Here is a 24507-nt window from a genome sequence, read left to right as displayed (position 1 = left end):
GGACTTCTTCCACCAACTTGAAAGGATTTAATCTTTAGAAGGGTGGGGATTGCTACCTGCACTACGTGGGCACCTTCAATGGTGCTGGAATCTGTCCCCTTCCTTTGCAGGTCCTCTGTGTCCAGAATCCATCCTTGTGTTCCAGAGGGTCGCAACAGCAGCTGGACAATCTGAGGCATCCACAGTCTTCAGAGTCCCTTCTCTCCTCTGTATACAGGTCCCTGGTGTATGTACTCCTGTCTTGTGGGCATCTTGTGATATTGACACTCTCCATCCATCCTCCTGCCTGTTGGTTTCCTCGTGGTCCACTGGGAAGGGCCCTGAATTCCACAAATTCCAACCACTACTCTCTGTTAGCCTATGGGACAACTGGGTGGATAACTGACTTACTCCTGGTTGCTGATGTCGCTTACTTTATTTAACTCTAGTCTTCCTAACTGCCCCACCCCCTAGCTAACCACCACACTTGCCTTGGTGGGGGTTACTCTTTAAAATTCCACTTTTTTAGTGTATGATTTGGCATTCCCTAGGGCCCTCTATATTTCTACGCTATTTCTGGTAGTTATTGTATGTAATATTTCCAAAGGGAGATATACCATCATATTTTTAGTATAAGTGCTGTAAAAAGCATCCTTTATTTTCACACCACATATGGTTGTGAGTTATTGTCTTGACTACTGTGGTATTCCAAGTACTTTACATTCCTCCTGGACAAGCTTTAGCTGCTTGCCTCAGCTACCCCTAGAGAGCTTCTGATATCTGGATACCTCTTGCCTGGACTCAGTATCGGGTGCCACACCATGTATGTACATCATAAACTGAGCCAGCTTCCTACACTTCTCTTCACTTGAGGGGCTTTCTCCAATATAATTGTTACCTGCTGCAGTTTGGCACCCCTGTCTAGATTAACATTGTTTCTATACATTAATGATGGTGTTACAATAGGGGCTCCAAAGAACTGCAAACGTGGGAAGAAACCCATTGGAAAATATGAAGTGCTCCATATAACATTTGATTGAACCTTCTTATACATGTGCAAGTTGATAAACGAAATTGAATTGTAGAATAATACTTTCTTAAGCACAGTTGGATATTTGAAATGAAAAATTGTTAAAATTTGTCTTGCAGTAATCTATGCCAGCAATTATGACCATGTTAGCGGACCATGCAGCGCGTCAGCTGCTGGACTTCAGCCAAAAGTTAGACATCAATCTTTTGGATAATGTTGTGAATTGCCTATACCATGGAGAAGGTGCACAGGTAAGTTAAACCCCTTTTTGTTTGTTACATGAAGCTAACTTACTGCAAATGCTGAAAGTTCACAAAATAAAATCAAAATTTGTTTTCATGTTTTTCATTATTTGCCAGGTGTCTTGTGTGTGTGTTATGGCGTGGTCTACTTCACATACTCATATACAGGGTAGTTTTTCGCACTGGAACCTGTCCATCTCTTTATCCACTGATGTGAGTCTCCTAGTGTTAACGGTTGTAATGGCCGGCCATCTGTGGAAGTATGCTGTGACGTTTAAAGAAGTGATAGTATCAAAATGAGTAACACTTGGGAGTTAAAATTAAGAGCTACAAAGAAACCCATAAGGTGCTATCGCCTTCCAATGTAGTGATTTGATCTCAGATGTTCGATTGCTTCTTAGTGGTAGCCTAAAATTGGCCCAGTTGCTTGTATTTTCTTGTGGACAATCTACTGAGAATAAGGTCTCTATGATTCTAAGTGGTGTTGAATTCAGCTCACGTTTTAAGTGGTGCTCCCTTTACTGTACCTTTTTATTGACATCGATCGGAGAGACTTTTTACTGTTAATTTCTTTTCAGTTAGACAGTTTAAGGGCTCTGTTCCAGAAATGTAGAACTGTGCAAGTGGCCGAGGGTGATTTAATCTGTACTGGTGTAATTTAACAGATGTTTGTTCTAAATTGCCCATAATTACTCACGGAGTGCAGGATCGTCAGCCAGGCTCTATATCCCTCTATTGATGATTAAATTTGCCATCAAGTAATAAAATCGGGGATCCTTTCTGGCAAGATCATTGTAAATAGATTTACAACATTTTGTGAAAGTTCTTTCTGGGCGGTTTGCCGTGCCAATTAAAGATCAGCAAATACCTGGTTATAGAAGTGAGGGCTGAACTTGGCAAGCGGAGTGGGTAGTTAAGAATGCATGCTTTTACGAAAGAGCATAATTTTTGGGCTTCGCCTGCAGCCAAGAAATACAGTGCAATTCCCTTTAAGTATGGTGAGGAATTCTAGTTGTGAACCACCAGCTGCTTAGCTTCCAGACATAAGAACTACTTGGGTTAGTGCGTGCTATTTGGATCTTGATTGGGGCGTAATCTTGCATGTGTTCTCATTGTGGAGGTGCAGTGTAGCTTGGGCAGTGGGGGTAAAGCAGTAGTCTAGGCAGGAGAATGATTTGTGTACTTCTGATAGGCATGTATATCTGTTGCCTCTGTATTAATGTGAATCCTGATGTAGGTAAGATGTAGAGTGTTAAAAAAAATGGCAGGGCAGATGGGCCCTAGAGTGAGCCAGCTTTGTCAAGATCACCGTTAAGACAAAGATGCCACCCACCACAGTAAGACCAGGTGGGTAGGCAAGTATATGATGGAGGTTTCCCAAGGATGATTGAGTTGTCCGTGGGGCAACTAGACACCAGTGTATCAGGAGAACCGTACAATAACCCAGCAACCACATTTCGGTCAAATCTATCAGTCTTTGTGTAATTTAGCTCTAGTGCAGTTTTTATTTTTGTAGATTAGAATTGCTGCACCACGCAAACCCCTATTAATGCCAGCATGGTATGCTCTTGAGAACCAGGACCTCGACACATACTGATAACCATTACCTTCATTACATAAGTGTCTACTTTTGCTTAAAATTGTGATCCATATAACGCTTGGCTTTGTTCTGTATTGCGTTTCTCTTCATCTGGTTGAGAATGCTATTAAATTTCCAACTCCCACACCTCACCAGAGTATCTGGGTTACAGTAGTGCATCATTGCTTTGTAAATAAAGTATATGTATAGAGCTGTGTGCTTTTAGACCTTTGCATGGTATAGCAGTGTGTAAAACATTACCAGCTATAACGAATATATTAGGACCCTCTACCCCCACCCCATATTTCAAATGAGGATGTTTCTCTTGTGGTTACTTGTCCCATGCAATGTCAAATATATTAAAGTATTGAAGGAGGCCCCTATATATCAAATTGCTGGGATGTTCAGCATTTCATGGTGACTTGGGTAACGAGGTGATAAAACTAATAACATTGGTATTGAGTTCATGGGGCCTGATCATGTAAGCAGATTGTCATCTGCATACATTATTTTCACCACCTTTGGTGTTGGGTATGTCCTTCACTTTACTATAGACCCGAACAGCAGCCCCTAATTCCAGTAGCAACAGCAGTGGGAAGAGCGGGCATCCCTAGATTGGAGTAGCGCTGATGTAATCCACTACAGTGTATTGATGCTGTGGGTAGGTAGTATGGCGGCCTTACTTTTTTGAATGAAGCAATAGCCCAATTCCGCTCTTCTTGGCACTCTGGAGAGAAGGTTCCAAAGTCCTTTTCTGCATCCAAAGACGAGGACACTTACTCCATCCTAAGTATTCCTATCTCTTCATGTTGGGTTCTGCAGCAGCACCCTCATGTGGTGTCTAGACTTCTTTCTACAACAAATCCCTATTGGTTTCTGTGCATTGGCCTGGGTATAATTTTTTTTGTCATGTATCTAGTACTGGTAGCTATGACTATGGTATTGGAGTTGATTAGTGATATGATCTTTTCCAGTTTTGGGTGTAAAATGAAGTGACAGATATGTTGAATTCCGCTCAAAGCTCTTCTTTAGGTGGATCTGCCAAATTTACTTTGGCCTTACAGACAATGATAGGAAATCTGTATCCTCGAGGGGCCTATTTCAGTTTACATCGGTTTGATACCTTCAGTTATTTCCGTTAATGAAGTTGTAATGCTCGTAGGAAATTGTTTTTCGGTTCTAATGATTGTTATACGAAGAAGTACAAAGTCGACTAAAAAGTAGAAAATTGTGGTCTTTCATTAGGGTGGGTTACTATTCAACCTGTTTTCCATATTGGTGTAGTACAGCTTAAGACCGTTAGCTGAAGGGCCAATACCTGACTCACTTTGTTTCCTGTTATCATAATTCTTTATTTTGAGACTGTGATGGCCCCCTCTGCCATAGTCACGCAAAAGGTGCTTAATTCATAGTTTTAAAGAACCCTTTTTATCCTGTAGTGGTTCCTTATACTGGTAAATGCACATAACCAGGTTTGATTATATTGATATCCAGTCCCCCGCTGAAGATACTTGGTATTAGTGCAATATTGTGTTTTATTTGGTCACTATATAATTCAGTCTTATAGCTTTGTCATGACCCTGGCAGGTCTTTTTCAGACACCTGGGCTGATGATCAGGATGTCACATGAAACATGTTTGCCTTGACTCCTCTACTTTGCTCATGTGCAAGTTGTTGCACAATGTTACCCCAGTGGCTTTCTGGTTTCTTCAATTTTCTCATAGATCCTCTCTAATTCAGGGTGATTCTGCTATTTTGCGTTTTTCCGTTGATTGTCACCAGCGTTTTTGCATGTTCGAGAAGCCCAACCCATATTTCTATTTTCCTTTGGTGCGAGAGTAGTGATAAGAACGGTCTCCTGTTATTGATTAGTCTCATACAAAAAAAAACTGGTGCACGCAATATTTTGATGTATCCTCTGTAGCATTTTTCTTTGCTGGCTCTACCTATCTTGTCAATGGCGGATGGGTGTGTCGAGGTGTGTTATATGCGGATTTTAGTTTTGTTTGTGTTGCATGCACCTGTTGAATAATGTGGTATTGAGAATTTGGCTTTAAAAATGTCTAGAATAGTTTTGGTGCAGAATGAGAACCTGCCACCTTTTGCTGGTATCCCAGGAGTTCTGATATTGGAATGTATAGTGCGATCCTCCAGATCTTGGACTTTTTACCTTTCCTGCTTTGCCTCAAAAAAGAATAACTGGTGCAAAGCTTTTCCCCCGTTAATTAGCAGACCACTTGGAATGGGGATTTGTTTTTGTTTACTCTACATCCTTTCACCTTAATATTTGTCAATTTATTCGTGGAGTGTGATCATAATTGGAGTTGTTCTTAACTACTTTTGTGACCTGCTTGCTATCTCGTTGCTTACTCGGGCACAATGGTTAAGGCGACAGCTGCCACAGGAATGGGTGAAGTACTCGATGGTGATTGTTCCCGTTTCAACATGTCCACCGGTCTCTGGTAAAGGCTAGACATCATGCACTGCGACTTCTGTACCGATAACATAAAGGAGGCCTTATCATCCAATGGTATATTGCCATCTAGAGGTAAAAATTGATCTAAAATTAGGTTCATTTCGAGCATAATTATGGAATGATCTGAAAATCACCCAGCGTAGAATAGCCTTTTCAAGTTTTATACGTTGGATATAAGAAAAAATTAAGTCAAATTGAATTGTTTAGAGAAACAAGTAGCGTTTTAAAGTGGGGTTGTAACAACTCTAAGGATTGATAAAAGCATAATCTCATCATTCTATGAATGACTTGTTTCGTCAGTCATTTCACACTGCAAGCTGAATCACGTGCCAAATTTTAAAGGAGATGAACATTTCAGTTCATATTTATCGGCCAGCAGCACTCCTTGCAAAATTATAAAGCTTTTGCAATGAAGTTTTGTCATCAGTGAGCCCATACTTTACTGTTATAGAACTGGCCTTCCAGGGAAACAGACGCCCAAATGCATCTGCTTAGCTGATTGTGCTTGACTACCCCTCTTACAGCAGCTTCCGATGCTGCTAAAAATGTATGGGAGGAGTACCTCGGAATTTGCAACTTAAGGTCATTTGATTTTGAATGTGTCTCCTGAAAGAAAGTTATACTTGGGTTAAATACCTTCAGGCATTGCAAAATGTAAGCATATTTGTGCACATTAGGCAGACCATTGACAGTAACATTTATCTTTTCTGATGGATACAACTACCTGTGGATTCCTCACCTAATGAATACTCCCATGGCGCCAGCATTCGACGGAAATCTTCTTACTAGTCTCTGCACGTCGACGAGGACGTCACTCTAGCCCACGCGACGCCGTCTGACGTCATACAGGCAATAAGAGGTCCTCGACGACGTGCCGACGTCAGTTCCCTTTTTTCCGTGCATTAGAAACGGTTATCTTCGAGGGAGCAACTGTTACTTTTGTGGTTACAGTGTATTTTTGCTGCGTAGTCTTTCGCTGTGGTAATAATGTCGCAGAGAGAGGCTGGATTCAAGCCTTGTCGTGAGTGTGGAGGCAAGATGTCAGTGACGGATCCTCATTCCGATTGCCTTTGGTGTTTGAGCTCCGACCACGACGTCTCGACTTGTGATTCATGCCAGCACATGAATCCAAAGGCCCTCAAGGAACGTGAGGCGAAGCTGTTTATGGCGAAATCGAAGGAGAAGCATCACAAGAAGTCTTCTTCACCAAGACATCGGCGTCATCGAGACTCCCGGCGCCGTAGAGAATCTCGGCGTCATTCAAAGGAGACTCGTTCCAGGTCTTCGGATCGGCGCCGAAGGACATGGGAGATCAGTCCCACGGTTACGCCGCATCCTTCGATGCCGTTGCCCTCTCCGGCGTCTCCGACTTCACCTGGACAGGCGTCGGTGATTGAGGTATTGGAGCCTCAGGTGTTTTCTCCGGCGTTGCAGACGTCGAGGTTGGGGTCGCCTCCGAGACAGGCACCCCAGTATCCGGCTTTTCCCACCCCTGGAGCCGATAGTTCCGCATTCTTGAATGCGATGTATGCCATCTTCCAACAGATGGCTCCAGGGGGTGCTCCGGCTGGGCCTTTTCATTGGGTGATCCTGCGCCTCTTCGGCCGGCACCCTTTATGCCCTTTCTCCCTTTTGGGAACGTGGGCTCGGCGCCGGTGGCCGCTCCGGTGGCTTCAGAGGGATTGGCCCCGGGGATTTCCATCCCGTCGACGTCGGGATTTCGGCCTGTGACTCCGGTGGGTCCATCTGCTTCGACTGCTCTTTCGTCGGCGCCGAAGTTACCTGTGGCGCCGGACGCGGCGTCGGTGGCTTCTGAAGATCGGCGCCGATCTTCGACTTCGGCGGAGGCATTGTCGACTCCGCGTATTGAACAACGGCTTCATTCGAGTAGACGTGCTCTCCGTGTATTAGAGGAGCAGGAGTACCAACGAGCCCTGGAGGAAGGAGAGCTAGAGGACTCTGGTGATGGGCTGCGTGGTCTGGAGTCGGCCAGTGGGCTGGACACTTCCCCTGAGTGGGATCTTTCGTCCCCGGGAGAATATACTGAGGAGGCTGCTTCCTTTCACGCAGTGGTACGGAAGGCAGCTAGTTTTTTGGACCTGCCTTTGCCGGTGGTGGAGGCTAAACAAAACCTTCTAACAGAGGTGCTACATCCGGCCTCAGCTGCGGCGGAGCCTCTTTTGCCATTTAATGACGCTCTGCTGGATCCGGGCTGTACGTCTGGCTCTCAAGGCCTTCCTCCCTTCCCTTCGTGGTCAGTCGGTACAGGTCCTAACGGACAATACTACCACGATGTGGTACATAAACAAGCAGGGAGGAGTGGGGTCGTACCTTCTCTGCAGAGAAGCTCTTCAACTATGGTCCTGGGCAAAGGACCATCAGATTTGCTTGATAGCAAACCATCTGGCCGGAGTCTTGAACGTGTGTGCGGACAGTCTCAGTCGCCAATTCTCGGCAGACCACGAGTGGCGTCTCCATCCAGATCAAGTCCGTTTAATCTTCCAGAGGTGGGGGTTTCCTCGGGTAGATCTGTTTGCCACTCGAGAGAACGCGCATTGTCCGTTATTCTGCAGCCTCCAGTATCCGATGCAGGGAGCATTGGGGGACGCGTTTCAAATAACCTGGTGCGGCCAGTTGCTTTACGCGTTTCCTCCCATACCCTTGATTCCTCGAGTATTGAGGAAGATTCGCCAGGACCGGGCTCTAGTCATCCTAATAGCTCCGGATTGGCCAAGGAGGGTATGGTACTCCGACCTTCTCCAACTCTCAATGTGCCCTCCGCTCCGTCTCCCTTTCAGGGCAGACCTCCTCTCGCAGTCGCAGGTTTTACACCCCAACCTCCAGAGTCTGCACCTACATGCCTGGAGATTGAACGGGGCAACCTGAGTTCCTTCTCTCTCCCGCCTGAGGAAGTGGATGTTATATTAGCGGCCAGGCGACACTCCACTAAATCTATCTACGCTAATAGATGGTCTAAATTTGTTGTGTGGTGTGGAGAGAGGCAGATTGATCCTTTGCATGCTCATCTATCGGATGTTTTGTCTTTTGCTCTGTCTCTAGCGCAGAAAGGTTGTGCAGTGGCTACCATTAAGGGTTATTTATCGGCCTTGTCAGCCTTCATATGTCTTCCAGACCAACCATCTTTATTTAAATCCCCTATTGTTATCAGATTCTTGAAAGGTCTTCTAAATAAATATCCTCCAAAGCCATTCGTTATGCCGCAATGGGATTTGTCCTTGGTCCTGACTTTCCTTATGGGGTCCCCTTTTGAACCTATGCATTCTTGCCCCTTAAGGTATTTGGTTTTAAAAACAGTCTTCCTGATAGCTATAACATCAGCAAGGAGAGTGAGTGAGTTGCAGGCCTTATCAGTAAAGCCCCCTTATACAACTTTTTATGGGGATAAGGTGGTGTTGAGGACCAAGGCTGCTTTTCTCCCGAAGGTTGTTTCACCTTTCCATTTGGCTCAGGCAATTACTTTGTCCACGTTCTATCCTCCGCCTCATCCTTCCAAAGAGGAAGAAAGACTGCACCGTCTGGACCCAAAGAGGGCGTTGAGCTTCTTTATTGATAGAACAAAGGATTTCAGGCTGGAGGATCAGCTGTTTATTGGATACGTGGGCAAGAGGAGAGGAAAGGCAGCCACAAGAGAACACTATCCAGGTGGGTTGTTCTTTGCATTAAAATCTGTTACTCTTTGGCAAAGAAGGATCCTCCTGAGGGCATTAGAGCTCATTCCACCAGAGCTAAGTCGGCCACTTCGGCCTTGGCCAGAGGTGTTCATGTGGTCGACATCTGCAAGGCCGCAACTTGGTCGTCCCTTCACACTTTTGCAAAACATTACTGTTTGGATTCTGAGGTTAGAAGGGACGGCCATTTTGCACGGTCAGTGCTGCAGGATTTCTTGGTTTGACCATTTAGGCACCCACCGCCGGGCGTGGTACTGCTTTGGGACTCTATTCATTAGGTGAGGAATCCACAGGTAGTTGTATCCATCAGAAGAACGAGTTACTTACCTTCGGTAACGACTTTTCTGGTGGATACATTATCTACCTGTGGATTCCTCACGGTCCCACCCGCCTCCCCGTTGCCTTTCTGGTCTTACCAAGTAATCCTTGAGTACGCTCCTCTTGGTCTTTGAGGGTGCAATAGATGTTGTATATATTATATTTATATATATATATATGTATATATCTTTGTGTATATACTTGATGTGTATATATATTTTTAAAAAGAGAGAGTTATTTATATATATATATATATATAAAAGATTTACAGTTATTCATGCAATGTTGTGTATTTTTACAATGTAATGGGATGTTGCCTTGCTCTTTCATTGCATTGCCTGGTTGTTCTCATGCACGTAAAACATGATTGGTACTGACGTCTGCACGTCGTCGAGGACCTCTTATTGTCTGTATGACGTCAGACGGCGTCGCGTGGGCTAGAGTGACGTCCTCGTCGACGTGCAGAGACTAGTAAGAAGATTTCCGTCGAATGCTTTCGCCATGGGAGTATTCATTAGGTGAGGAATCCACAGGTAGCTAATGTATCCACCAGAAAAGTCGTTACCGAAGGTAAGTAACTCGTTCATTAGGCTGTAACATTAAAAAGAAACTAATGGATCGCAAGCCTATACCTTCCAAAGCTGGTGCTAGAATCCTTATGATCGCTGCCTTCAACCCCGAATAATTACAATAGTTGGTCTAAGCCTTGAACCTTTTAAAAGAAACCTTGAGAATCACTGCCTGAAAACAGCCCTTTATCTGTTAAAAAAAAAAATAGCTTGCCTACCACCTGTATGCACCACCCTTCTCAGTATGTAGCAATAAACTGGGGCTTGTCTCTTATTACCCTGATGCTACACCCCAACTCCTGTGTTTGAGGGTGCCTTGCTGACTACCATTGTCGACTTGTCAACTACCATTTGGTAGTAAGTCTATCTAATGTGTAATGTCAGAAGTGTGCCTCGGAGGTTCCTGTGTGTGATCACCATCTTCAGATTCTTTTTTTCTGCCTTTGGGGCTGGTAGCATAATGGATGAGCTCTGAACATTTTCTTCGAAACAGTGAACACTGAAGTTATCCCGCCAAGAAACCGCCCAATGGGAGACAAGAAAAGCTTGGACGAAGGCGAGGGGGTGGGGGGGTCTTCTCCATCCCTTACGGATGGGGGCCTGGGTGGGGGAGGCTCCTGCTACACTGCCCAGGAGGGTTTGAAAGGGGCTATGCCAGTGATCCAGGAGAACAGGAACATTCCCAACTCGTGCCTCAAATAAGTGTTGGATGCAGCGGACACTGCCAACAGGCAGGTGTGCACAAGTACTACTCTCAGAAGGCCCATCTTGCTAAGAGCTTCGATTCAAAGGAGAGTTACTGGCATTGGTGATCAACATGCCCTTTCCAGGAGAGGCCCCTTTTTTTTAATTTTTTTTAGAGCAACTGTGGATGAGGCACTACAGCAGAAAAAAATAACAAAACCCCGAAAGAGGGAGCATTGCAGGTCAGGGGGTCCTTTGAGAGGAGAAATGCCCTCTTGGAGACAAGTAGGTTGGGATTTCCATGCCTTCTTGGAAAACCAAGATGGAGAGGCCAACCTGCAGAGGGAGGTGGGGGTTGGGGGGGTCAAGCAAACAATTGGGGAGAAGATGAGAGGGAGGAATTGTCGCGGACAACTGGTCATTAAATATAATAAAGCGTGGGTACTGCATAGAACTCAATACAACTCCGCCAGTTCCCCTAAAAAGACCATTAAGGGAACACAAACTCCCTCAACTACGGCGAAAGTCAAAGAACTGATAAACGGTCCATAGGGCGTGGCTGAGCTGAGCATGGTGTGTTGCTAATCTCCCCAAAGTCCCTGCTGGTGTGTCTGATGCTTGTGGCAAAACTACAAAAGACTCCTCCATTGGGCAATCATAAGACAGTCCAGTCACTTAAATGTGGCATAAACCCCACCCCCCAAAAAACATGTCTTTCACCTACCCTTAAACTACTGATGCAGTTTGCGACTCAACACCAGCACCCATCCATGTCCCAGGCCTACAAGGATTGCTTTCTGCAGGAAATTCGCTCTGAAATTGGCTCCCACAACACAGACCCTAAATCTCACATTCAGGATGTTAAATGTGACGTCCATGAACTGGGGTCTAAGTAGATCTTGAACGCACAGTGTATGTATGCATGTAAGACCAGGAGGCACTGTGGTGCCAGTTGACAGTGCTGGGGGAGCATCAGCTCATTGCACATGAGTCAGGGGGACTTATAAAACAGGAGCTGCAAGAAAAACGTTCGTATTTTGTGTTGGGGGGGCAGACTAGGGCAGCAGAGGGCAACAATATCATGATCTTCACTGCAGAGTTGCTCCATGTTCAGAGAAGATGACTATGCCCCCCTCGCTCTACAGAGCGCACAGTATAGCTTCATTGTCAGCGCGCCCACCCTGAATCCATACTGGATATTCTTACATGGGTGCACTTTACTGAAATAGAGGCTATTCTGAAGGCTGCAAGGAGCAAAGCTGGCTTGACTTTCCAGTGCCACACAGTTCAACTTTTTCAGGATCTCACTGTAGGAAGTTGGCTCTGTATGTGCTATTTCAAAGTAAGGAATAGCATGCACAGAGTCCAAGGGTTCCCCTTAGAGGTAAGATAGTGGCAAAAAGAGATAATACTAATGCTCTATTTTGTGGTAGTGTGGTCGAGCAGTAGGCTTATCAAAGGAGTAGTGTTAAGCATTTGTTGTACATACACACAGGCAATAAATGAGGAACACACACTCAGAAACAATTCCAGGCCAATAGGTTTTTGTTATAGAAAAATATATTTTCTTAGTTTATTTTAAGAACCACAGGTTCAAATTCTACATGTAATATCTCATTTGAAAGGTATTGCAGGTAAGTACTTTAGGAACTTTGAATAATTACAGTAGCATATATACTTTTTACATAAAACACATTTAGCTGTTTTAAAAGTGGACACAGTGCAATTTTCACAGTTCCTGGGGGAGGTAAAGTAATGTTAGTTCTTGCAGGTAAGTAAACCACCTACGGGGTTCAAATTGGGGTCCAAGGTAGCCCACCGTTGGGGGTTCAGAGCAACCCCAAAGTTACCACACCAGCAGCTCAGGGCCGGTCAGGTGCAGAGTTCAAAGTGGTGCCCAAAACGCATAGGCTCCAATGGAGAGAAGGGGGTGCCCCGGTTCCAGTCTGCCAGCAGGTAAGTACCCATGTCTTCGGATGGCAGACCAGGGGGGTTTTGTAGGGCACCGGGGGGGGCACAAGCTCACACAAAAAGTACACCCTCAGCGGCACTGGGGCGGCCGGGTGCAGTGTGCAAACACGCGTCTGGTTTTCAATAGGTTTCAATGAGAGACCAAGGGGTCTCTTCAGCGATGCAGGCAAGGGGGGGCTCCTTGGGGTAGCCACCACCTGGGCAAGGGAGAGGGCCTCCTGGGGGTCACTCCTGCACTGAAGTTCCAATCCTTCAGGTGCTGGGGGCGTGTTAAGGTCTGGGGGGTTAGTAGCCAATGGCTACTAGCCCTGAGGGTGGGTACACCCTCTTTGTGCCTCCTCCCTGAGGGGAGGGGGGCACATCCCTAATCCTATTGGAGGAATCCTCCATCTGCAAGATGGAGGATTTCTAAAAGTCAGTCACCTCAGCTCAGGACACCTTAGGGGCTGTCCTGACTGGCCAGTGACTCCTCCTTGTTTTTCTCATTATCTCTCCTGGACTTGCCGCCAAAAGTGGGGGCTGTGTCCAGGGGGCGAGCATCTCCACTAGCTGGAGTGCCCTGGGGCAGTGTAACACGAAGCTTGAGCCTTTGAAGCTCACTGCTAGGTGTTACAGTTCCTGCAGGGGGGAGGTGTGAAGCACCTCCACCCAGAGCAGGCTTTGTTTCTGTCCCCAGAGAGCACAACGGCTCTCACCGCATGGGGTCAGAACCCCGTCTCTCAGCAGCAGGCTGGCACAGACCAGTCAGTCTTGCACTGAACAATTGGGTAAATTACAGGGGGTATCTCTAAGATGCCCTCTGTGTGCATTTTTTAATAAATCCAACACTGGCATCAGTGTGGGTTTATTATTCTGAGAAGTTTGATACTAAACTTCCCAGTATTCAGTGTAGCCATTATGGAGCTGTGGAGTTGGTTTTTGACAGACTCCCAGACCATATATTCTTATGGCTACCCTGCACTTACAATGTCTAAGGTTTTGCTTAGACACTGTAGGGGCATAGTGCTCATGCACCTATGCCCTCACCTGTGGTATAGTGCACCCTGCCTTAGGGCTGTAAGGCCTGCTGGAGGGGTGACTTACCTATGCCACAGGCAGTGTGAGGTTGGCATGGCACCCTGAGGGGAGTCCCATGTCGACTTAGTCATTTTCTCCCCACCAGCACACACAAGCTGGCAAGCAGTGTGTCTGTGCTGAGTGAGGGGTCCCTAGGGTGGCATAAGACATGCTGCAGCCCTTAGAGACCTTCCCTGGCATCAGGGCCCTTGGTACCAGGGGTACCAGTTACAAGGGACTTACCTGGGTGCCAGGGTTGTGCCAATTGTGGAAACAATGGTACATTTTAGGTGAAACAACACTGGTGCTGGGGCCTGGTTAGCAGGGTCCCAACACACTTCTCAGTCAAGTCAGTATCAGGCAAAAAGTGGGGGGTAACTGCAACAGGGAGCCATTTCTTTACACTCACCCATTACCTTGTGAGACCACCGGGTCCTCAAGCTTATCAGCCACAAATAGCAACAACTTAACATCTACTTCCAGTGGGGCCACCCCTTTACTCTTATATTCACATGGAAGCGCCACCACTCTTGAAACTGCCAACGAACCCATGAGATGAAAGCCCAACCCCACCATGATTGCCCTCATGTGACACTCTGCAACCTCATTAGAACACAGTACAATCCCACTGCAATGACAAGCGCCATAAAGAGACTGTACACCTGTGAAGCAAACGTATATCACCCAGCACCATCAGAACATAGAGAGGGGGACCTCCCCTTCTCCATGAGCCATTGGATCCTTATAGACTTACTTATTCTCCCCACCTGCTGTTGCCTGCCCCACGATAATGGAAAATGTGACTTGTCTGTTGTTGGGACCCCCACTGATTGAGGATACCTGAACTGGTGTGGACTGGCCTTTCAAAGCATACCAGTGGCCTGGGGATGCTACCCCTCCCAATCCGGTCACACCTATTTCCAAAGGGAGACACTGTTAACTCCTTCACCCAAATGAAATCCTTTGTTCTGCCTTCCTGATCTTGATCAGATCAAGCAACAGGAGGGCAGAAACCTGTCTGAGGGGTGGTGGCAGCTTGGGCTGTCTGGAAACCCTGGAAGACTGGTGGTAGCAATGCTGGGGGTCCTTTAAGGAGCCTCAGAGTGCATGGAATCATTCTTCCAATACTTGCAATAGTATTAAGGTATGATTCCGACATGTTTGATACCAAATATGCCTAGATTTGGAGTTGCCATTATGTCAGTACCTGCATAAAATGGCGTCCCCGCACTCACGAAGTCCGGGAAAATGGAGCTAGAGTTCGTGGGGGCACCTCTGCTAGTGCAGGGGTACCCTCAAATGCAGGTACTTGCACCCTGCTGTCTGGGCTAGGAGGGCTTGCCATAGGGGTGACCTGGTGCAGTGACTTGTAGTGGAAAGGGTGCATGCACCCTTTCACGCAGGCTGTAATGGCAGGCCTGAAGAAAGGTTTGTATGGGCTCCCCATGGGTGGCATAATACATGCTGCAGCCCATGGGGATCCCCTGGTACCCGAATGTCCTGGGTACCTAGGTATCATATACTAGGGACTTGCATGGGAGCACCAGTGTGCCAAATGTGAGTTGTAAAAACCAAGTTAAAAAGGAGAGAGCATAATCTCCATATGGAGCGAAGGAAGGGACTTGTCTTTGAAGTTTTGTTGGAAATGAATTAGGTTGCTTTCAGCCAAGGGTGGATTTTAGGCTATTGGAGGCTATATTCGAGACAACCTGAAGTTGCTATGTTGGACTGTCCCAGAATGCTGGCTGCGAGGGTTGGGACGGTGTAGAGGGGTGGTATGGCATCCTAGAATTAGCCAGGGGTATCTGGCTTCCATACCTTTCAACACCCACTCAACCACCCTTGCGGTAGGGCGAGACAGATAAGACACTAGACTTGAAACCTGTAATGGCAAAAGGATGCCCATTTTGAAGGAGAAGCCACCTAATACAAGTTGAAGGATGGTCTTTGACCGCCAGGTGTTACAGTTCCTGCCCATGGGGGAGGGGTGAGAAGCACCTCCACTCAGCACAGGCTTTGTTCCTGGCCACAGAGTGACAAAGGCACTCTCCCCATGTGGCCAGAAAGATGTCTGGTGTGTGGTAGGCTGGCAAAAACTAGTCAGCCCACACTGGAAGTCGGGTATGTTTTCTGGGGGCATCTCTAGGATGCCCTCTGGGTGTATTTTACAATAAAGTGCATACTGGCATCAGTGTGCATTTATTGTGCTGAGAAGTTTGATACAAAACTTCCCAGTTTTCAGTGTAGCCATTATGGTGCTGTGGAGTTCGTGTTCAACAGACTCCCAGACCATATACTCTTATGGCTACCCTGCACTTACAATGTCTAAGGTTTTGCTTAGACACTGGAGGGGCATAGTGCTCATGCACATATGCCCTCACCTGAGGTATAGTGCACCCTGCCATAGGGCTGCAAGGCCTGCTAGAGGGGTGACTTACCTATGCCACAGGCAGTGTGAGGTTGGCATGGCACTACTTCACAAAGCACACTACCAAGTCAGAGTGCTACCATTTGGTATAAAATCAACTCCCAGAGTGTTCACAAAGTGCCTGGCGGCTGTAGCCACTCACCTGAGAAGAAAGTGAATACATGGGTACCCCTACTAACCAACTGGCTGGTGTGGGCAAGTTCTGCACACAAGTTCAGAGACCACAGAAGAATAGTGAAGACCAGACTGGGGTTCACAATGAACATGGAAAAGTCTTCAATCACATCAGAGCAGGAGAGGATAGTCCTGAGAGCAAAAATAAACGCAGTACAAGCAAAGGCATTTTCATGCGAGACATGTGTCCTGGCTGTAGTACTATACTCTCTCCGTTACTAGGAAGGGAAATCTGACAGCAAGAACTTTGTAGAAAATACTAGGAATGGCTCCCTGCATAGTATTAATAATGCATGCAAGGTGACAAATGAGACTGATCCAGGAATGGGTTCAAAACCAATGGTCACAGGTGACTGTGAGCTGGGAAGATCTACTGGTTGTCAAGCAACTGAGATAATGATGTAACCGCGGGAACACCCTTCATACCACAATCACCAGCAGTGACCATCACCATGGACGCCTCACATACGGGATCGAAGCTCATATGGACAATACAACAACGGTGTTCAAACCAGGGAAAACACATTCCTTTGCTCCCTCAAGATTAGCACAGGAGATTTGGTGGGCCATCCAGAGACAGATGACCATGAGAGCAATACATCTACTGGAAGTAGACCACGTGGAAGCAGACAAACTGAGCAGGCAAGCATCTGCCTCACTCAAGTGGGAGTTGAGTCAGACGGTGATATAGGTGGTGTTCAAAAGGTGGATAACACTAGAAGTAGACCTGTTTGGATGCGAAAAAATTAAAAACAAGAAAATGCAGACACATACATGCCCACTTCCATGGGAATGATAAAATAGACTGTTCAGGGAAATTTGCTTGCGCTTCTCCCGATCCCATTATTGCCAATGGTGATCAGCAGGAGATTATCGAGGATGCTGATACTCACAGCTCCCCAGTGGGCAAGATAGACTTGATTCTTAGATATGATGGCGATGGCACACAATATACAGAGACTTCCGGTGTCGCTAGACCTGCTTTCCATGCAAGGTGGGAAGGTTCTGTGATAAGAACCAAACACACTGATAGCAGCATGGCTCCTGAAGATTCAAACATTTAGTCATCTGGGACTGCTAGAAAAAACGATGGCAATACTCAGGAAAGCAATAAGATCAACAACTAGGAAATGTTACATAGCCAAATGGGAAAGATAGATATCAAGGTGCCAGAGATCTGGTCTGTTTCAGGACAGGACGGGTGAAACTACAGTCACCAGATATCTTACACATGTTGGGAGAAAGCCAAAGTTAAGTGTCACTTAAAGGAAAATCTAGCAGCGATGGTGGCCTACACAAGGGGATGTGTAGGAAGAAGCTTCACTGCTGCAGCAAGCAAACGTTTTCGGTAAGGAGCAAATAAAGTGGGGAGGGTATGCACAGACGTGGGTCCCTTGCACACTGTGCCACTGTATTCAAGCGATCCTGGTTGATGGAGGGTGAAACCCTGAAACCGGTCCCAGGATGCTTGTTTTCGGTCCAGGGAAGACCTGGCTTGGCAGTTCGGGCTGGACTGTTCCCATGGGGAACAGGGTCAAGACTGATTTGCATATGGCTGGGTCCAAACTGGAATGGCATGGGCAGCAAAAAAACTATGGATTTAGGCCCAGATCACTGTACTGGGGGTGAATGTTTGACTATGTTCAGCATTCCGTCCATCACTTGTTGTTTTTGGTGTGTTAGGAAAAACCTGACACCCTAAATCCTTTTATTTTACATTCTAAGCAACAGGTCACACAGTTCACCTTGAAGTCCTGGAACTCTGCAGTCAGAAGGAAAATTTATTGTAAGAAAAACTGACTTTTGACCTCTGTCTGTGAAGACAGTGCAAATGTGATATAAGAACAAGATTTAAAGGCATCTTTTATTGCCCCTTCACTTCTCAACAGAATACATGTTCAGTGTCAACTTCCCGGAAGGGACGAGCAAGTATTAAAAATAGCTCGACCTTATCAAATAAGACTTGCCAATGCGAGTGGTCGAGTGGATTTTTTGAGCCCTGCGTAATTTAAAGGCGCCAGGTTTTAGAGCAAGGGCTTGTACTGGTCGCAAGTGTAACACTGTATGTCATGTGAAAAATTGGCCGTAAGATCTGGTGACATTGTTCAACAATACAAGAAGGTATATAGGGCTCTTTCCATACACATCAAACCAGTTCATGCACACCTAAAAGTCCCATAATTGGGTTTCTCAAAACTGTATTGGCCTAGAAGACTTACTTGTTTCTGGATCAGTAAGCGGGCTCATTCTTTTGTCATACATCTGAATGCTATCTTACGTCTTTGACGTTGTTCTTTGTTTTCAGTGGGCGTCTTAAGGTGTGTTTTATGCTTCTCCGCTGGTGAACAGTTATTGTACCATACCTACTTGTAGGAAGTTGGCCTGGTTGGTACCTAAGGTACTTAAACCTTATACTAGGTCCAGGTATTCCCTATTAGTGTATTCAGTGTTTAGAAGCCAGGCTCTCTAGAGATAGTTGTGGGTGAGAAGCCAAGGCTTATCTAGGAGACATGCAAAGCTCATGCAATACAACTGGAGTCACATAGCACTCACACACATGAAAGAAAACAGTGTTACAGAAATAAAGGTACTTTATTTTAGTGACACAATACCAAAAAGTACTAGAGGGGCAACTCTCCAATAGGAGGTAACACACTAAATATTTACACTAGCTATCATCATCATCAAATCACATTATTCGGGAAAAATATTTTCAACCATAAAAACATATTAATAAAACACATCACAATCGCTCAAACCCTAAAACCCCCAATTAATTTTAAAAACAATTAAAAGGAAAATGACATTCAAAATTACAATACTCAATTTGTGGTTCCATGATAGAATAAAAGTTTATATAAACACTAGCCAAGATTACAAATTAACACTGTTCTGCCAAGTTATAGCTCCCTTTACAAAGGAACCTATCCCTTGCCACACCAAAGCATCAGAAGTCATACACAACCACATAAAGGCTTGGCGGTATTGCACAAAACCCCTGTCCCTCAAAAGGGGGACTTAAATGGCGTTGCCTGAAAGGTGCATAAAGCTCACAAAACATAGTAAAATGAGTTAGGGTCTGTGGGGGATACACCATCACACGGACACAATTTTAGAGAGTTCTGGTCAAACTGCCCTAGCGGGGAGCACAAATTACTTATAATTACCCCCAAACGAAATTGCATAATGAGTCCTTACCCATACATTTGTAACCTCTAAGAGGTAGGTCTCTGGGCCCACCCCCATCTTTATCATAATAAAGTCCCTCACAGATTTAATTTTTTTCCTTAGCTCCACCTCCTCCCTCTTGGCCGCAAAATTTTTGGAGAAATTCTCCTTCACCCACCATTTGTCTGCGCTAGATAAACCCTCTGGTGCATCAAAAATTTCTAATTGCCCCAATGCACTGGCTACCTTTCTTGCGTAGGCCATTTCAAAGTAAGGAATAGTATGCACAATAGAGTCCAAGGGTTCCCCTTAGAGGTAAGATAGTGGCAAAAAGTGATATTACTAATGCTCTATTTTGTGGTAGTGTGGTCGAGCAGTATGATTATCAAAGTGTTAAGCATTTGTTGTACACACAGGCAATAAATGAGGAACACACACTCGGAGACGATTCCAGGCCAATAGGTTTTTGTATAGAAAAATATATTTTCTTAGTTTATTTTAAGAACCACAGGTTCAAGATTTACATGTAATACTTCAAATGAAAGGTATTGCAGGTAGGTACTTTAGGAATTTTGAATAATCACAATAGCATATATACTTTTCAAATGAATCACATATAGCTATTTTAAAACTAGACAGTGCAATTTTCAACAGTTCCTGGGGGAGGTAAGTATTTGTTAGTTTTTGTAAGTAAGTAAACCACCTACGGGGTTCAAGTTTGGGTCCAAGGTAGCCCACCGTTGGGGGTTCAGAGCAACCCCAAAGTTACCACTCCAGCAGCTCAGGGCCGGTCAGGTGCAGAGTTCAAAGTGGTGCCCAAAACACATAGGCTTCAATGGAGAAGGGGGTGCCCCGGTTCCGGTCTGCCAGCAGGTAAGTACCCGCGTCTTCGGAGGGCAGACCAGGGGGGTTTTGTAGGGCACCGGGGGGGACACAAGTCCACACAGGAAGTACACCCTCAGCAGCGCGTGGGCAGCTGGGTGCAGTGTGCAAACAAGCGTTGGGTTTGTAATAGGAATCAATGGGAGACCAAGGGGTCTCTTAAGCGATGTAGGCAAGGGGGGGGGGGGCTCCTCGGGGGTAGCCACCACCTGGGCATGGGAGAGGGCCTCCTGGGGGTCACTCCTGCACTGCAGTTCCGATCTTTCAGGTCCTGGGGGCTGCGGGTGCAGAGTCTTTACCAGGCGTCGGGATCTGGGAGTCAGGCAGTCGCGGTCAGGGGGAGCCTTGGGATTCCCTCTGCAGGCGTCGCTGTGGGGGCCCAGGGGGGGGGTGTAGGAAGTTGGCTCTGTATGTGCTATTTCAAAGTAAGGAATAGCATGCACAGAGTCCAAGGGTTCCCCTTAGAGGTAAAATAGTGGTAAAAAGAGATAATACTAATGCTCTATTTTGTGGTAGTGTGGTCGAGCAGTAGGCTTATCCAAGGAGTAGTGTTAAGCATTTGTTGTACATACACATAGACAATAAATGAGGTACACACACTCAGAGACAAATCCAGCCAATAGGTTTTGTTATAGAAAAATATATTTTCTTAGTTTATTTTAAGAACCACAGGTTCAAATTTAACATGTAATATCTTGTTTGAAAGGTATTGCACGTAAGTACATTAGGAACTTTGAATCATTTCAATTGCATGTATACTTTTCAAGTTATTCACAAATAGCTATTTTAAAAGTGGACACTTAGTGCAATTTTCACAGTTCCTGGGGGAGGTAAGTTTTTGTTAGTTTTACCAGGTAAGTAAGACACTTACAGGGTTCAGTTCTTGTTCCAAGGTAGCCCACCGTTGGGGGTTCAGAGCAACCCCAAAGTTACCACACCAGCAGCTCAGGGCCGGTCAGGTGCAGAGTTCAAAGTGGTGCCCAAAACGCATAGGCTTCAATGGAGAGAAGGGGGTGCCCCGGTTCCAGTCTGCCAGCAGGTAAGTACCCGCGTCTTCGGAGGGCAGACCAGGGGGGTTTTGTAGGGCACCGGGGGGGACACAAGCCCACACAGAAATTTCACCCTCAGCGGCGCAGGGGCGGCCGGGTGCAGTGTTAGAACAAGCGTCGGGTTCGCAATCGAAGTCAATGGGAGATCAAGGGATCTCTTCAGCCCTGCAGGCAGGCTAGGGGGGGCTTCCTCGGGGAAACCTCCACTTGGGCAAGGGAGAGGGACTCCTGGGGGTCACTTCTGCAGTGAAAGTCCGGTCCTTCAGGTCCTGGGGGCTGCGGGTGCAGGGTCTTTTCCAGGCGTCGGGACTTAGGTTTCAGAGAGTCGTGGTCAGGGGAAGCCTCAGGATTCCCTCTGCAGGTGGCGCTGTGAGGGCTCAGGGGGGACAGGTTTTGGTACTCAGTCGTAGAGTAGTCCGGGGGTCCTCCCTGAGGTGTTGGTTCTCCACCAGCCAAGTCGGGGTTGCCGGGTGCAGTGTTGCAAGTCTCACGCTTCTTGCAGGGAGATTGCTGGGTTCTTTCAAGCTGCTCCTTTGGATAAAGTTGCAGTCTTTTTGGAGCAGGTCCGCTGTCCTCTGGAGTTTCTTGTCGTCGAAGCAGGGCAGTCCTCAGAGGATTCAGAGGTCGCTGGTCCCTTTGGAAGGCGTCGCTGGAGCAGAGTTCTTTGGAAGGCAGGAGACAGGCCGGTGAGTTTCTGGAGCCAAGGCAGTTGTTGTCTTCTGGTCTTCCTCTGCAGGGGTTTGTCAGCTCGGCAGTCCTTCTTCTTGTTGTTGCAGGAATCTAGTTTCTAGGTTCAGGGAGAGCCCTTAAATACTAAATTTAAGGGCGTGTTTAGGTCTGGGGGGTTAGTAGCCAATGGCTACTAGCCCTGAGGGTGGGTACACCCTCTTTGTGCCTCCTCCCAAGGGGAGGCGGTCACATCCCTAATCCTATTGGGGGAATCCTCCATCTGCAAGATGGAGGATTTCTAAAAGTTAGTCACCTCAGCTCAGGACACCTTAGGGGCTGTCCTGACTGGCCAGTGACTCCTCCTTGTTGTTCTCATTATCTCTCCTGGACTTGCCGCCAAAAGTGGGGGCTGGGTCCAGGAGGCGGGCATCTCCACTAGCTGGAGTGCCCTGGGGCATTGTAACACGAAGCTTGAGCCTTTGAAGCTCACTGCTAGGTGTTACAGTTCCTGCAGGGGGGAGGTGTGAAGCACCTCCACCCAGGGCAGGCTTTGTTTCTGTCCTCAGAGAGCACAAAGGCTCTCACCGCATGAGGTCAGGCACTTGTCTCTCAGCAGCAGGCTGGCACAGACCAGTCAGTCCTGCACTGAACAATTGGGTAAAATACAGGGGGTATCTCTAAGATGCCCTCTGTGTGCATTTTTTAATAAATCCAACACTGGCATCAGTGTGGGTTTATTATTCTGAGAAGTTTGATACTAAACTTCCCAGTATTCAGTGTAGCCATTATGGAGCTGTGGAGTTCGTTTTTGACAGACTCCCAGCCCATATACTCTTATGGCTACCTTGCACTTACAATGTCTAAGGTTTTGCTTAGACACTGTAGGGGCATAGTGCTCATGCACATATGCCCTCACCTGTGGTATAGTGCACCCTGCCTCAGGGCTGTAAGGCCTACTAGAGGGGTGACTTACCTATGCCACAGGCATTGGGAGGTTGGCATGGCACCCTGAGGGGAGTGCCATGTCGACTTAGTCATTTTTCTCCCCATCAGCACACACAAGCTGGCAAGCAGTGTGTCTGTGCTGAGTGAGGGGTCCCTAGGGTGGCATAAGACATGCTGCAGCCCTTAGAGACCTTCCCTGGCATCAGGGCCCTTGGTACCAGGGGTACCAGTTACAAGGGACTTACCTAGGTGCCAGGGTTGTGCCAATTGTGGAAACAATGGTACATTTTAGGTGAAAGAACACTGGTGCTGGGGCCTGGTTAGCAGGGTCCCAGCACACTGATCAGTCAAGTCAGCATCAGTATCAGGCAAAAAGTGGGGGGTAACTGCAACAGGGAGCCATTTCTTTACAGGGGGCAACTCTGGTTACTCAGTCTTGGAGTCGCCGGGGAGTCCTCCCTGAAGTGTTTCTCCACAAGTCGAGCCGGGGGTGTTGGGCGCAGAAGAGCAAGTCTCACGCTTCCGGCAGGAAACGCAGTTGTCTTGAAGTTGCTTCTTTGGAAACCAAGTTGCAGTCTTGGGTGAACAGAGCCGCTGTCCTCAGGAGTTTCTTGGTCCTTCTAGAGCAGGGCAGTCCTCTGAGGATTCAGGGGTCGCTGGTCCTGGGGAGAGCGTCGCTGGAGCAGTTTCTTCTGAAGGGGGGAGACAGGCCGGTAGAGCTGGGGCCAAAGCAGTTGGTGTCTGTCTTCTCTGCAGGGTTTTTCAGCTCAGCAGTCCTCTTCTTCTTAGGTTGCAGGAATCTGAGTTCCTAGGTTCAGGGGAGCCCCTAAATACAGAATTTAGGGGTGTGTTTGTCAGGGAGGGCAGTAGCCAATGGCTACTAGCCCTGAGGGTGGCTACACCCTCTTTGTGCCTCCTCCCAAGGGGAGGGGGGTCACATTCCTATCCCTATTGGGGGGGGATCCTCCATCTGCAAGATGAGGATTCCTAAAAGTCAGTCACTTCAGCTCAGGTTGCCTTAGGGGCTGTCCTGACTGGTCAGTGACTCCTCCTTGTTTTTCTCATTATCTCCTCCGGCCTTGCCGCCAAAATTGGGGCCGTGGCCAGAGGGGGAGGGCAACTCCACTAGCTGGAATGCCCTGTGGTGCTGTAACAAAGGGGGTGAGCCTTTGAGGCTCACCACCAGGTGTTACAGCTCCTGCAAGAGGGAGGTGATAAGCATCTCCACCCAGTGCAGGCTTTGTTACTAGCCACAGAGTGACAAAGGCACTCTCCCCATGTGGCCAGCAACATGTCTCGAGTGTGGCAGGCTGCTAAAACCAGTCAGCCTACACGGGTAGTTGGTTAAGGTTTCAGGGGTCACCTCTAAGGTGCCCTCTGGGGTGTATGTTACAATAAAATGTACACTGGCATCAGTGTGTATTTATTGTGCTGAGAAGTTTGATACCAAACTTCCCAGTTTCCAGTGTAGCCATTATGGTGCTGTGGAGTTCGTGTATGACAGACTCCCAGACCATATACTCTTATGGCTACCCTGCACTTACAATGTCTAAGGTTTTGCTTAGACACTGTAGGGGCACATTGCTCATGCACTGGTGC

At 47.0% G+C, this 24507-nt stretch overlaps 1 protein-coding gene across 2 annotated transcripts in view; it reads left to right on the top strand.

Moving 5' to 3' along the window:
- XPO1 (exportin 1) overlaps window positions 1–24507 on the top strand; it is a 717353-nt gene that overhangs the window by 5523 nt on the left and 687323 nt on the right. For both annotated transcript variants that reach the window (XM_069234402.1, XM_069234401.1), the window contains exon 2: window positions 1129–1260. In XM_069234402.1, coding sequence (XP_069090503.1) covers window positions 1135–1260 — 126 coding nt within the window. In that variant the 5' untranslated portion in view covers window positions 1129–1134. The remainder of the gene's footprint in view (window positions 1–1128; window positions 1261–24507) is intronic.

Source organism: Pleurodeles waltl, chromosome 5 (genome assembly GCF_031143425.1).
Source record: "Pleurodeles waltl isolate 20211129_DDA chromosome 5, aPleWal1.hap1.20221129, whole genome shotgun sequence".
Classification (NCBI taxonomy): domain Eukaryota; kingdom Metazoa; phylum Chordata; class Amphibia; order Caudata; family Salamandridae; genus Pleurodeles; species Pleurodeles waltl.
This window is presented reverse-complemented; position numbering and strand designations above follow the sequence as displayed.